General features: G+C 46.2%; 1 protein-coding gene across 3 annotated transcripts in view; it reads right to left on the minus strand.

Annotated features, from left to right (window-relative positions):
- vps8 (VPS8 subunit of CORVET complex) overlaps window positions 1-13,581 on the minus strand; it is an 89,135-nt gene that overhangs the window by 47,898 nt on the left and 27,656 nt on the right. For all 3 annotated transcript variants that reach the window (XM_075482305.1, XM_075482297.1, XM_075482313.1), the window contains 9 exons: window positions 12,844-13,014; window positions 12,417-12,491; window positions 11,676-11,711; window positions 10,856-10,946; window positions 10,275-10,321; window positions 9,982-10,071; window positions 8,916-8,962; window positions 8,543-8,765; window positions 7,287-7,376 (listed from right to left, as the gene is read on the minus strand). In XM_075482305.1, the coding sequence (XP_075338420.1) occupies window positions 7,287-7,376; window positions 8,543-8,765; window positions 8,916-8,962; window positions 9,982-10,071; window positions 10,275-10,321; window positions 10,856-10,946; window positions 11,676-11,711; window positions 12,417-12,491; window positions 12,844-13,014 (870 nt within the window). The remainder of the gene's footprint in view (window positions 1-7,286; window positions 7,377-8,542; window positions 8,766-8,915; window positions 8,963-9,981; window positions 10,072-10,274; window positions 10,322-10,855; window positions 10,947-11,675; window positions 11,712-12,416; window positions 12,492-12,843; window positions 13,015-13,581) is intronic.

Consider the following 13,581-nt stretch of genomic DNA (forward strand, 5'->3'; position numbering starts at 1 on the left):
AGCCCGAAGATGGTAAAGAACTCTACAGTTATGCATTATACTTAAGAAGCTGCTGCAATATTATTAGCAGCCTGCCAGACATGTCTGAACTTGACACACCCTCCAACCTACAGTTGATTTTGTCAAAATTGCCCTACAAGCTGAGGGAACGATGGAGAAGCAAAGCATGTGAGATACAGGGACGGACAAATTGCCGGGCCAGATTCCATAATATTGTGGAATTTCTTGAAAAGCAAGCGAAGGTACTGCTGGACCCAGTCTTCGGAACCATTCAGGACTCAGTCAGTAGAGCAGTAAAAACAACTGTGCAAAACCGACCCCCACCAAAGAAAAGCTTCGCAACCACCTTCGTCGCAGTGGCGCCCGCAGCGACTCAAAGAGGAGGAAGCACATATGAAAGCACATCTGAGAGCCTCTCACAGAAGCGTTCACAAATGGCACATCAAAGACCATGTTCCTTCTGCAAAGGAGACCACACAATGGAATCATGTCACCAGATGGCGCTACAACAGCACAAGGAAAAGGTCGAATTTCTGAGGAAAAATGGAATGTGCTTCGCCTGTCTCACCAGAGGCCATATAAGCAGTGGATGCACCAGGCGCCTGACATGTCAGATATGTAGGAAAAGACATCCCACTATCCTGCACATTGAAGGATCTGTCAAACCACACTCGCTACCACACGCCACCAACTCAAGCCCAGTGACACAGTCAGCATGTACCGTCAACAACACCCCAGACACCACACCTACAGAGACTGGGGCCGGGGTTTCTGATTGCAAGCTTGCCATAATACCTGTAAAAATTAAATCCACCAAAAGCAACAAAACCATACTTACCTATGCATTTCTAGACCCAGGAAGCTCTGCATCGTTCTGCACCCAAAAGCTCATGGAGGATTTGCATGTGCAGGGCAAAGGCACCGAAATCCTGCTACGCACTATGGGCCAAGAAAGGGTCATAAGGACCCAGCGCGTAACAGGGTTAGAGGTCAGCAGCTGCAATGAGTCTGACTTCATACAACTGCCTGAAGTTTTCACACAGGACAGAATACCAGTTAGCCACGGAAACATAACAAAAGAAACGGACATACAAAGGTGGCCTTACTTGAAAGATGTTCAACTCCCCGCCATCAATGCAGATATCGGTCTGTTGATCGGAGCCAATGCCCCATGGGCACTGGAGCCTTGGAGTGTCATACACAGCCAAGACGATGGGCCTTACGCTGTGAAGACCCGCTTAGGATGGCTAATCAATGGTCCGTTGAATGGTGGTGCACCTACAGATGAACATAGCCGTCAATGTGTCTCCTCAAACAGGATTTCCGTGGCAAGATTGGAGGAGCTTCTCATCAAGCAGTACAATCAAGACTTCCCAGAGAGAACATGCCAAGAGCAGGCGGAGCTTTCTTTCGAGGACAAGAGATTCCTAAAAATTGCAGATGAATTCACCACAAAGAAAGACGGACATTACGAAATGAGGCTACCTTTCCGTGATGAGAATCCTGTCATGCCAAATAATAAACCCGTCGCTGAGCTGCGAGCTGCTACCCTACAGAGAAAGCTCAAAAACAATGACAACTTTCGCACCGACTACACCACATTCATGGTTGCCATGCTCGACAATGGATATGCTGAGAAGGTGCCAGATGGTCAACTGTCCAGGTCTGATGGCAGAGTGTGGTACATACCACACCATGCAGTGTACCATAAGAAAAAGAAAAGGATCAGAGTGGTGTTTGACTGCTCTGCCTCATTTCAGGGTAACTCCTTGAACCTCCAGCTACTCCAAGGCCCTGACCTGACAAACACTCTCCTGGGGGTCATCCTCAGGTTTAGACAGGAGCACGTGGCCATGATGGCTGACATCGAGGGCATGTTCCACCAAGTGAGAGTTCACAGCAACGACGTGGACTTCTTGCGGTTCCTGTGGTGGCCCGATGGCGACGTACATCAGCCCCTTGCCGAGTACAGGATGGTGGTACATCTCTTCGGTGCAGTCTCGTCACCCAGCTGTGCCAATTATGCCCTAAAGAGAACTGCGAAGGACAGCGAGGGCGTGATGAATCCAGAGGTGTTGCGGACCATAAGGAGGAACTTTTATGTAGATGATCTCCTCGGGTCAGTGGATTCTGAAGAGCAGGCAATAAGCCTGGTTAGTAACCTGAGGGCCACATGTGCAACAGGAGGGTTCAGGTTGACCAAGTGGGTGAGCAGCAGCCAATCCGTCCTTGCCTCAATTCCAAAGGAAGACAGGGCCTCCAAAGAGATCAAAGACGTCAAGCTGGAGAAGAGTGAGACACCTCTAGAGCGCGCTCTCGGTATCCAGTGGAACATCAGCTCAGACACCCTATGTTTCGAGATATCACCAAAGAACCAGCCGTATACACGCAGAGGGATCCTCTCCATTGTCAACTCCCTGTATGACCCCCTTGGCTTCCTGACACCTATGATTCTCCCAGCCAAGAGAATCATTCAAGAGCTTTGCAGATCCAACCTTGGCTGGGACTCAGAGATTCCAGCCTCCTTCGCCAAAAGATGGGAGACCTGGGTTGGAGCACTGGGCCAGCTGGAAGACCTAAACATCAGCAGATGTTACAGACCCAAGGACTTTGCCAACGTGTACCAAGCACAGCTACACCACCTCTGTGATGCCAGCGAGGTAGGGTACGGCACAGTGAGCTACTTGAGACTTGCAGACTCCACAGGTCTCACCCATGTGGCATTTATGATGGGTAAAGGAAGAGTAGCACCACTGAAGCCTGTCACCATCCCCAGACTAGAACTGGCAGCAGCGGTCCTGGCAGTGCGAATCAACAACATGTTGGAGAGAGAGTTAGAACTGACGCTAGAGGCACCAGTCTATTGGACAGACAGCACTGCAGTCATAAAATACATCCTGAATGACACCAGTCGCTTTCAGACATACGTAGCCAACAGAGTGACCACCATCAGAGACCTCTCAGAAAAGTCTCAGTGGCGCTATGTAAGCAGCAGTCTAAACCCCGCTGACGACGCCTCACGTGGCATGACCATTGAGTCCTTCCTGAAGTGTGAACGATGGCTGAATGGGCCAGACTTTCTAAAGCAGCCTCAACACTCTTGGCCGAAACTTCCTGAGACAACACTGTCACTTTCTGATGATGACCTGGAAATTAAGAAGACTGTTGCAGTCCTCAGTACAGCAGCAGATGAAATGTGTGATCCAGTCATCAAATTCATACAGCACTTCTCCTCCTGGAACCACCTGAAGAGAGCTACTGCAAGGATGCTCCAGTTCAAAGACTTTCTAAAACAGTTGATCAAGGGAAGAAGAGACATGACACTCTCCGGCCAACAGACATACGACAACAGGAAAAGCATACTTACCTACCAAAATCTGTCAGTTGAGGATCTTGCACGTGCTGAAAAGAGTCTGCTCCAATATGTTCAGAGGCATCACTTCTCAGAGATCTCAATACTGGAGAAAGGGAAGACGCCTGTTAAGAAGGGCAGCAGACTGTGCAAACTTGACCCCATCCTTGTTGACGGAGTGTTACGAGTGGGTGGGAGATTGAGCAAGACCGCAATGCCGGAAGAGTTCATACACCCTGCAATTCTACCTAAAGCCTGCCATGTAACCAAACTGCTCATCAGACATGCTCACATCTCAACAGGTCATGGTGGACGGAATCAGACCCTGGCCAAACTCCGCCAAAGATTCTGGATACTCCAAGCCAATGCAGCTACAAGACGTACCATAGGGGAATGTGTCTTCTGCCGTTGCTGGCACACTCCACCTGCCGCACAGAAGATGGCAGACCTGCCATTAAACCGCACCTTACCAGACCACCCTCCATTCACCTACGTCGGAGTTGACTACTTTGGCCCTATAGAGGCGAAGCGAGGTAGAGCGACTGTGAAAAGGTACGGAGTCTTGTTCACCTGCCTTGTAAGCAGAGCTGTCCACCTGGAACTTGCACATTCCTTGGACACTGACTCTTGCATTGCTGCCATCCGACGCTTCATGTGTAGAAGGGGCCAGGTCAAGGAGATGATGTCTGATAACGGCACAAACTTTGTAGCCGCAGAACGCGAGCTGCGAGACTCCCTTGCGCTTCTGAATCATAGAAAGATCCAACGAGGCCTATCATATGAGGGGATCAAATGGTCTTTCAATCCTCCGTTCGGGCCGCACCATGGTGGAGCATGGGAGAGACTCATCAGAACCATCAAAAGAGTCCTTTACTCCATCGTTAGGCAGCAAGTGTTGGATGATGAGAGCCTGCAGACGGTTCTCTGCGAAGTAGACACTATCCTGAACGATCGACCCATCACTGTAGTTTCCAACGATGTGAGTGACCCAGAATCTCTCACACCAAACCATCTGCTCCAACTAAAGGGAAAACCCCTGCTGCCACCAGGAGCGTTTACAAAGGATGACTGCTATGCTAAAAGAAGATGGAGACAGGTCCAGTACTTAGCTGACCTGTTCTGGAAGCGCTGGGTAAAAGAGTACCTTCCCCTAATGCAAGAAAGACAGAAATGGCACATGGTGAAGAGGAACCTCAAGCCAGGTGACATAGTCTTAATCATGGATGAGACATCACCACGAAACTCATGGCCAAAGGGAAGAATAACAGAGGTCATCTCAGACAGCAGGGGACACGTCCGACGGGTCAAGATACGAACAGCAAGCAACGTCCTAGAGAGACCCATCACAAAACTGTGCCTTCTTCTGGAGGCCTGACCTGTCTGCTCTTTGAGATTTTCCAGATTTTTGCCTTTTTGAGGATTATATATTTTTTGAAGATCATTTTTGTTTTTTCTGCCTTTTGAACATTACAATTTTGAGTCTTTTTTTGCCTTTTTACGACGACCTTTTGAAGGACATATCCTTTTGATAATCTTGCCTTAAAAAAATTAAAATTAAAAATGACTTTGATTTTTCTGCAGATATGGACGATGATGAGTTTGCATATATGCTTAATGGACTCTACGTATACCCTTAACCTCCTGAATTATACTTGATGGCTCCATGTTAATTACTGTAATTGTCAGATAGTGTAGACAATTAGGGGCCGGGATGTTGGAGCCATTTTCTATTTTTCTCACTTTATGGTGATATTTAGTTATTTAGATTTGTCTGCTTATTGATAATTATTAATTTAGCAATATCTAGTAAATGTACTATGCATTTGGGAGCGGCACTGGTGCTTGGGCTATAGTGGGCTCTGATTGGTTTCTCCTCCCGACTCTCGCCTATCTAACCGGAGCACAGGTGGCTCACTGATGAATTGGATTTGTGATGACGGGTGTTGGAAGGGAAACAGTTTTTTGACCGTGTAGATGTCGTGTAAACATGCTGAACAGTGTTAATTGAGTTTGAGAAGAAAACAAGAAGATCTGTAACGTAAAGAGACCCGAAAGAAAATAAATTCGAGCACTGAGAAATAAGAACGCGCGTCAGAACTTAACTGGATACTCCCGTCAAAGCGACTCCAGCTGATGCAGCCAGGAGGCCGCTGCAATATGCTCTAACAGGGAACATACCCCTGCTTTAACAGGGAACATACCCTTGCTCCAACAGGGAACACCCCTGCTCCAAAAGGGAACATACACCTGCTCTAAAAGGAACATACCCCTGCTCCAACAGGGAACATACACCTGCTCTAACAGGGAACATACACCTGCTCTAAAAGGAACATACCCCTGCTCCAACAGGGAACATACCACTGCTTTAAAAGGGAACATACACCTGCTCTAAAAGGAACATAACCCCTGCTCCAACAGGGAACATACCCCTGCTCTAACAAGCAACATACACCTGCTCTAACAGGGAACATACACCTGCTCTAACAGGGAACATGCCCCTGCTCTAACAGGGAACATACCCTTGCTCCAACAGGGAACACCCCTGCTCCAAAAGGGAACATACACCTGCTCTAAAAGGAACATACCCCTGCTCCAACAGGGAACATACCCCTGCTCCAACAGGGAACATACACCTGCTCTAACAGGGAACATACACCTGCTCTAACAGGGAACATACCCCTGCTCTAACAGGGAACACCCCTGCTCCAACAGGGAACATACCCCTGCTCCAACACGGAACACCCCTGCTCCAAAAGGGAACAAACACCTGCTCTAACAGGGAACATACCCCTGCTCCAACAGGGAACATACCCCTGCTCCAACAGGGAACATACACCTGCTCTAACAGGGAACATACACCTGCTCTAACAGGGAACATACCCCTGCTTTAACAGGGAACATACCCTTGCTCCAACAGGGAACACCCCTGCTCCAAAAGGGAACATACACCTGCTCTAAAAGGAACATACCCCTGCTCCAACAGGGAACATACACCTGCTCTAACAGGGAACATACACCTGCTCTAAAAGGAACATACCCCTGCTCCAACAGGGAACATACACCTGCTCTAACAGGGAACATACACCTGCTCTAAAAGGAACATACCCCTGCTCCAACAGGAAACATACCACTGCTTTAACAGGGAACATACACCTGCTCTAAAAGGAACATAACCCCTGCTCCAACAGGGAACATACCCCTGCTCTAACAAGCAACATACACCTGCTCTAACAGGGAACATACCCCTGCTCCAACAGGGAATATACACCTGCTCTAACAAGCAACATACACCTGCTCTAACAGGGAACATACCCCTGCTCCAACAGGGAACATACCCCTGCTTCAACAGGGAACATACACCTGCTCTAACAGGGAACATACACCTGCTCTAACAGGGAACATACCCATCCTCTAACAGGGAACATACCCCTGCTCCAACAGGGAACATACCCCTGCTCCATCCGGGAACATACACCTGCTCTAACAGGGAACATACCCCTGCTCCAACAGGGAACATACACCTGCTCTAACAGGGACCATACACCTGCTCCAACAGGAACATACCCCTGCTCCAACAGGGAACATACACCTGCTCTAAAAGGAACATATCCCTGCTCCAACCGGGAACATACCCCTGCTCCAACAGGGAACATACAACTGCTCTAACAGGGACCATACCCCTGCTCCAATAGGGAACATACCCCTGCTCCAACAGGGAACATACCCCTGCTCCAAAAGGGAACATACCCCTGCTCCAACAGGGAACATACCCCTGCTTTAATAGGGAACATACCCCTCCTCTAACAGGGAACATACACCTGCTCTAAAAGGAACATACCCCTGCTCCAACAGGGAACATACCGATGCTCCAACAGGGAACATACCGATGCTCTAACAACCACAGGATGAAACACAGGCTGCCAGCAGGACTTACCTCCATTGGAGTGATGTAGTCATTCATGCCCCGGTTGAACACGTAGATCATTGCATCATAGAGCTGGTTGTGCCAACAGACCTGAACCACCTTCACACACACACACACACACACACACACACACACACACACACACACACACACAGGAGTGTTAGGAACACATCAGTGGACAATGAAAGGCTCTTTTCCTGAAAGTCCTCACTGATCCAGGCTGACTGCAGCTGGGAGCTGTGGGTGGAACACAAACAGACACAACATGCAACACCAGAGCCAGAATCAGCAGCTCACGGCTCCATCTGAAAAGCTCAAAGGTTAGACATTAGCTGAATGCAGAACGGCTGGTTTTCCTGTTCAGGGTGAAAGGGGTGAAGAGATTTGCTGAAGCCTGAGAGGTTTGCATGAACAGGAATATGATGGAAGGTCTCACCCTCACAATGCACATTCTTTGAAATGACTTACAGTCACAAAGCTTTCACATCCTTTCAAATTGTCCACCTCAAAACCACAGTATTCAGGCCTTTGTGTTTTATTCACATTCTTACGTCCACACTGAAGCTGTGCTACAGAAAAGGTTGAGCTCACTTCATTTCCTGTTGGAAAGAAGTTCTGACAAACAGTTCCAGTAAAATAAATCAAATCCGTTGATCATGGATCAGTACAGTTATTCAGCAGCATTTGATAGATGGTGATCGAGCAGCTCTGCTTCTGTGTTGGTGTTCACCGGAGGTTGGAGGCCGCTCCTTTTAGGAGCTGCTCAGGACCAGGTGGTTCTGATCATGTCCTGGGACAAAATAAAGAGGGGGGTGCGTTTTCCCATGACAGAAGAAAAAAGAGTAGTCCCAAACTAACAATCTGGAGAACAGAACCCGGCTATATTGGTGCGTGTGGTCAGTGGTCCTGAGCATACACAAGAGATATTACATAACAACTACATACAACTATTCCAGAAGAATGTTTCACTGGAGACTAAAAATGGGTCCAGTTAGATTAGCCTGAGGCAGAAAATGTGTCGCGGAAACCTTGAAATAGTGTGAAAACTCTCTAAATCAAATGCATGTTGGGATCTTCCACAGTATAAACCAAACTGGAAGAACATGGAGACACAAAGATCTGAAAATGCACCTCAGAGAGAGAACTTGGGCTATGTACAAATGTGAAATAAGTTCCACACGTATGTTCAGTTACAGGTGTCATTCTTTTCAAAGCAGAAAACATTTAATATACCATCTGATGCTCACACACACACACACACACACCTGCTGTATGTCCAGGCTGGTCACATCCAGATGGACAATGCATCTCTCGAGGCTGTCCATCATGCCGCTGTCATGGTAATGGGCGAGCAGGTCCTTCATGATGGGAGTGGGGAGGTGGCCGAGGCGGTTGGCGATGATACAGGACTCCAGCGACTCCAGGAAGACGCCCTTAGCAACTGTGTTCTCAAGCAGCCGGGCATAGAGCTGAGTGAACAGCAGGTCACTGGGAGACAAGAGAAAGGAAATAAAGGAATCTACAGCCACATGTGTGTGTGTGTGTGTGTGTGTGTGTACCCCCCCACACTCAGCAGCATTAAACCACTGACAGCTACATGTGTCACACACACACACACACACACACACACACACTTACACCCTCTGCAGGAGGAGGCAGTAATCCACCAGGACTGGAACCACATCCTGAATAAAGCACAGAGATAAGGGGTTAGAGTGGAGTGGAAGCACAGGAGTTGCTAAATATTTACGTCAACAAATCAAAGTAGATTTCCCTAAAAAAACCACAACAACAATATGAATATGTCAAAGCAACCCACAGATCAAGTCAGACAGACATTCAGAAGAGAGTTCTTTAACTTTGGAGAGAGAAAGAACACCATGCAGCCTGTGGTGCTGCTGTTTGGGAACAAACTGATGCTCCTCACTCATTTTGGCTGCTTGTGTGAGAACAGAAAATAGAAAATAGAAAATCCCCCCAAATGGGGGAAATTCAAATTAGTCCAGTAGCTTTAAAATTTTATATAAAAAAAATATATAAATATTTACAATGATTGTATATTAACAACAACAATAATAATAATAATAATAATAATAAATGACTAAATAAATCAATAAATCAATGTGAGAAAAACATGTCAGCAGTCCCTGTTAAAAAGCCTTCTGGCTGTGGGGACAAAGGACCTCCTGAAGCTCTCAGTCCTGCAGCCTCTCACTGCAGCTGCTCCTCTGTCCTGCAGGATGCTGTGGAGAGGATGTTTATTGTTCTCCAAAACAGAATCTAACTTCCTCCTCATCCGTTTCTCCACCACAGCACTGAGAGCCTACAACAGAACCAGCCTTTTTCACCAGTTTGTCCAGGCACCTACAGTTTGTGTCTGTAGTGCAACTCCCCCAGCAGACAGCAGCATAGAACAGTGCACTCTCAGTGATAGTGTGATAAAACATGCACATTATGTCACTGCAGACACTGAAGGACCTGAGCGTCTCAGGAAGAAGAGACGTGTACCATAGACTCAAATACAACGCACTCACTTATCCTAAAACAACTATTTGTTTCTTCAGTGGGACTTCAGGATCATCACTGGATTTAAGACAGAACTCTGCATATTCCTTTAGATACTTGTGTAGAAGCCCAGCTGCTGGTATTATAGAGCTGAGCTGACCCTGTGGTCATCTGGAAGGGGTGTGCATGTTAACATTACCTGGAAGTGTTGCTCCATCACTTGGATCTTGCCTTGTTCAGGACACTTTTTCAAAGCAAACTCTGAAAACTGGAGAAGGATCTCTACCATCTGTACACAGAGAGAGTGCTTTATGGTTGAAAATGTCAGGGTAGATTCTACCAGACAAGGATCCACAGTGCTTTCCATCACACAAAAAAGCATTCAAACTACATTTACAGTAAAAAAAAAAAAAAACTGAATTAAAGAGGTCCAGTGCAGTGGAAGTCGTGATGAAATGCAGTGATGATCAGGAACAGCATCTCTTTTCTTACCTTGTCACTGACCACTCCCTTCCTTTTCAGCACATCTCCATGCAGGCCTGGAAACAGACACATCAGACATTCTTTACAGTTTTGTGATTTTAAACAATGGTATGATGAAGGATACAATATAATGACAGGAACAGAATTAAAAGTATTCCTAAATATTCACTCCAACCTGCCATCTGTCTACTGAGAAGCTTTATGATCCAAGCGCATTTATTTGGACGTTTTTCTTATCGTACCAAGTCAAAAAGTTAGAAAAAGAAAAACAACAACAAAACATCAGAAAACATTGAGCAGTGAATCAAACCAAAAACAATAAGTACAGTGAAAGCTGGTATATACATGTTTCCATCTGTTTAGGAGGACCTGTGTGGCTGTCTGTGGAGCTCATGAGTTTCATTTCTCATTATAAGGGACAAAGAAAACACTGGAGAAAACTGGAGTTACATTTTTGGTCTACAGTGTCAGCAGTTGCCATAGAGATGGCTCCACTGTTGATGCAGCCAACATACTCGGCTTGGACCAGGCCACTGCCAAGCCATCAGAACTCCTTTAACACATACAGGTGTGATGATGAATATACGCACCGACCACAGCCTTAGCAGCTCCCTCATGGAAGGACCAGGCCAAGGAGAGAGCCTCCACAAAGTGCTCCTGCCTCAGCAAGCAGTCGATCCGCTGGACGGGGAGCACAGAGCAGCAGGAAGACGGATCAAGCAGAGCGGATCAGCTGGCTGCTGGCTGACAGGAACTGTACAGTCCCTCTACATGCTCTACTTTACAGCACTTTAATCTCATCATTAAACAAAGTCTGCATCTACAGGACCACAGATGCACATCCCAGGCCTACTGGGACTGAGATGAACCTGCTTTCACTTTGGCTGCCCCATAAGAATATAGTCGCGTTTGTTGTCCTGCTTTTATTTATTTATTTGTTAGCTATATGAGAAAAAAATAAATGAATTCAGCAGCTACACAGTTAGTGAAAGAATAAAGAAGAAGAAGTAGACTGCAGAATGCTGTTTTTTCCACAAACACTGACTATTGTTTTCATCCTGAAAACTGAATTTTTGAGCACATTTAGCTGAATATGACTATAGGCCACAGCCAGCAACAATAAATATGAAAAGAAAAAAATGCTTTTATTTCATGAAGGGAAATGAGATTATCTGTATGTTGACATTAATGCATTTTACTTTGTGTTGCATGTACCCTATACAGATGAGCACCAATCAGCAGCTGGGAGGCAAAGTGGGCCTCAGGGTCTTGCACAAACCATGATCTTCCATGCAGCAGAAGATAACCCTGCAACACTAAATGGTTTCTTCAGAATGGCTCATTTGTACAGATCTACAGCTTCAGACTCAGGTTCTCTCTCATGCATATGAAAAGCATCATCACACATACCTCTTTCCAGTTCCTCAGAGCCATAATGTGAGCTGACTGCAAAGCAAAGCACACAATGATGATAAAGAATGAGACAAAGACTAACTTTCACACAAATTGTTGCTACTTAAAAGGAGTGTTGGTTATAAAACACAAGTTGACAGATTTCTTTTCACATGGAAAACATCAGACTGGTTAATGTGGAAAATGGAACAGCAGTAACACTGAGTGTAAACTTTGAATCAAGACTTCGGTGCGGTTTTTCACAAATACCCAGACATCAGTTCTGCCTTCACATAAATGAGATGGATGATCTTTACATCAAAGACCACTGCAAATAGGACACTAAATAAGTGATTGTGCTGCTGTGTGTGTCATGGATAAGGAAAAAGCATTTACACTGTCTGTGCTTTCTCACTGCCGCCAGCTTGGGCCCCTCTCCTGCACTCTTACGGCCCCCTGTCCTGCCTACCTACTTTCAAATAAGCCCCCCCCCCCCAAAAAAAAAAGAAAAAAATAGCTTTTTGGCTGTGTGTGTGGCTTTGAGGCCTCACATGTTGCAGCTGTGTTAGCTGAGACACTTTAATCCTCTCTTTCTGCAGTGGAACCAGGAACTCAGATCTGATCCCCTTTTACATTTTACATCAGTTAGTAAAAAACCCAGGCGGGGGAAAGCTTTTTGGAGGCTAAAACACACCCTTTGTTTCCTGATGGAATTTATCCAACAAAATACTTTCTGATCAAGCACCGATCAAACAGTACCTTAGTGCCCAAACACACCATCTGTCCAGCGTAGCTCGATACAGACTGGTAGCAGGCCTTCTCTCCAACTAAAGCCTGAAACACACACACACACACACACACACACACACACACACACGGGTCCTGTCAGAAACAGAATCAGAACAAGTTCACTTCCTGTGGTGAGCCCAGACTGACACAACCCGACGTTTCTGCTCAAGCTGAGGTTTCTCTGGGTTGCACTGCTTTAAAAGTGCCCCTCTGTTCACCTCAGAAGGACTATCACAAGTCACTGAAGACATGGTCAGAATGACATCATCATCAATGATCACTAACCTCTTCCCTTTCAAATCCTGCAGTACCGCTGCATTCAGTATTCATCTTGAACTGGGTCTCATCTTTGACCACAAACACATGACTTTTCATCCTCCACCTCCTCATTCCTCACCAGAGCCTGAGAGACGTTTCCTCCGGTGGCCAGTGATTTGAAATGTCGGCTGTTATAGACCAGTTGCACCTGCTCCAAGTCCAGAGTCTCCAAAACCTCCTGAGTGGGTCGGTCCACAACCTGCAGCTTCTCGTGGCTGTCCACCAGGACCAGAGTCCGGCTGTTAATCCACTGCAGAGACACACAGACGGCTCCACATCATTTCCCCGACATCAGCCCACATTTCAAGAGAACCCAACTGGTTAGCAGCACGGGCGCTCACTGCTGCCTTCACTTCTCTCTCATATCATATCCAAATGTTACAGGTCTTCTTCAAGTTGTTGCAGTCAAGACCAGTGGAGAGGGCGATTCCTGCTGACAACACTCCAGAAAGAAGCTTTTTATGCTTTATTACGTCTGCATTCACAAATGGGTTTATTTATGTGGACAACATGGGTTTATTTATGTGGACAACATGTCAACAATATACAGAAACAATCTGACACACCTTGATATCCAAATAAACATACCTACACTATTGATATCGTTCAGGTTTATGTTTTTCCACAGTATCCTGTGTTACAGCCATTAAATTCATCTTTTACCTCAAACATTCTGCACTCAATACCCCATAAAGACAAAGGGAAACAAGTTTGTTTGAAACTTTTGCAAATTTATTCAAAATAAAGACAAAAATAGAACATTTGCAGAAGTATTCACAGCATCTGCTCAACGCTTTGTTGAAGCAGCATGATGCTT

Source organism: Odontesthes bonariensis, chromosome 2, assembly GCF_027942865.1.
Source record: "Odontesthes bonariensis isolate fOdoBon6 chromosome 2, fOdoBon6.hap1, whole genome shotgun sequence".
Lineage (NCBI taxonomy): Eukaryota > Metazoa > Chordata > Actinopteri > Atheriniformes > Atherinopsidae > Odontesthes > Odontesthes bonariensis.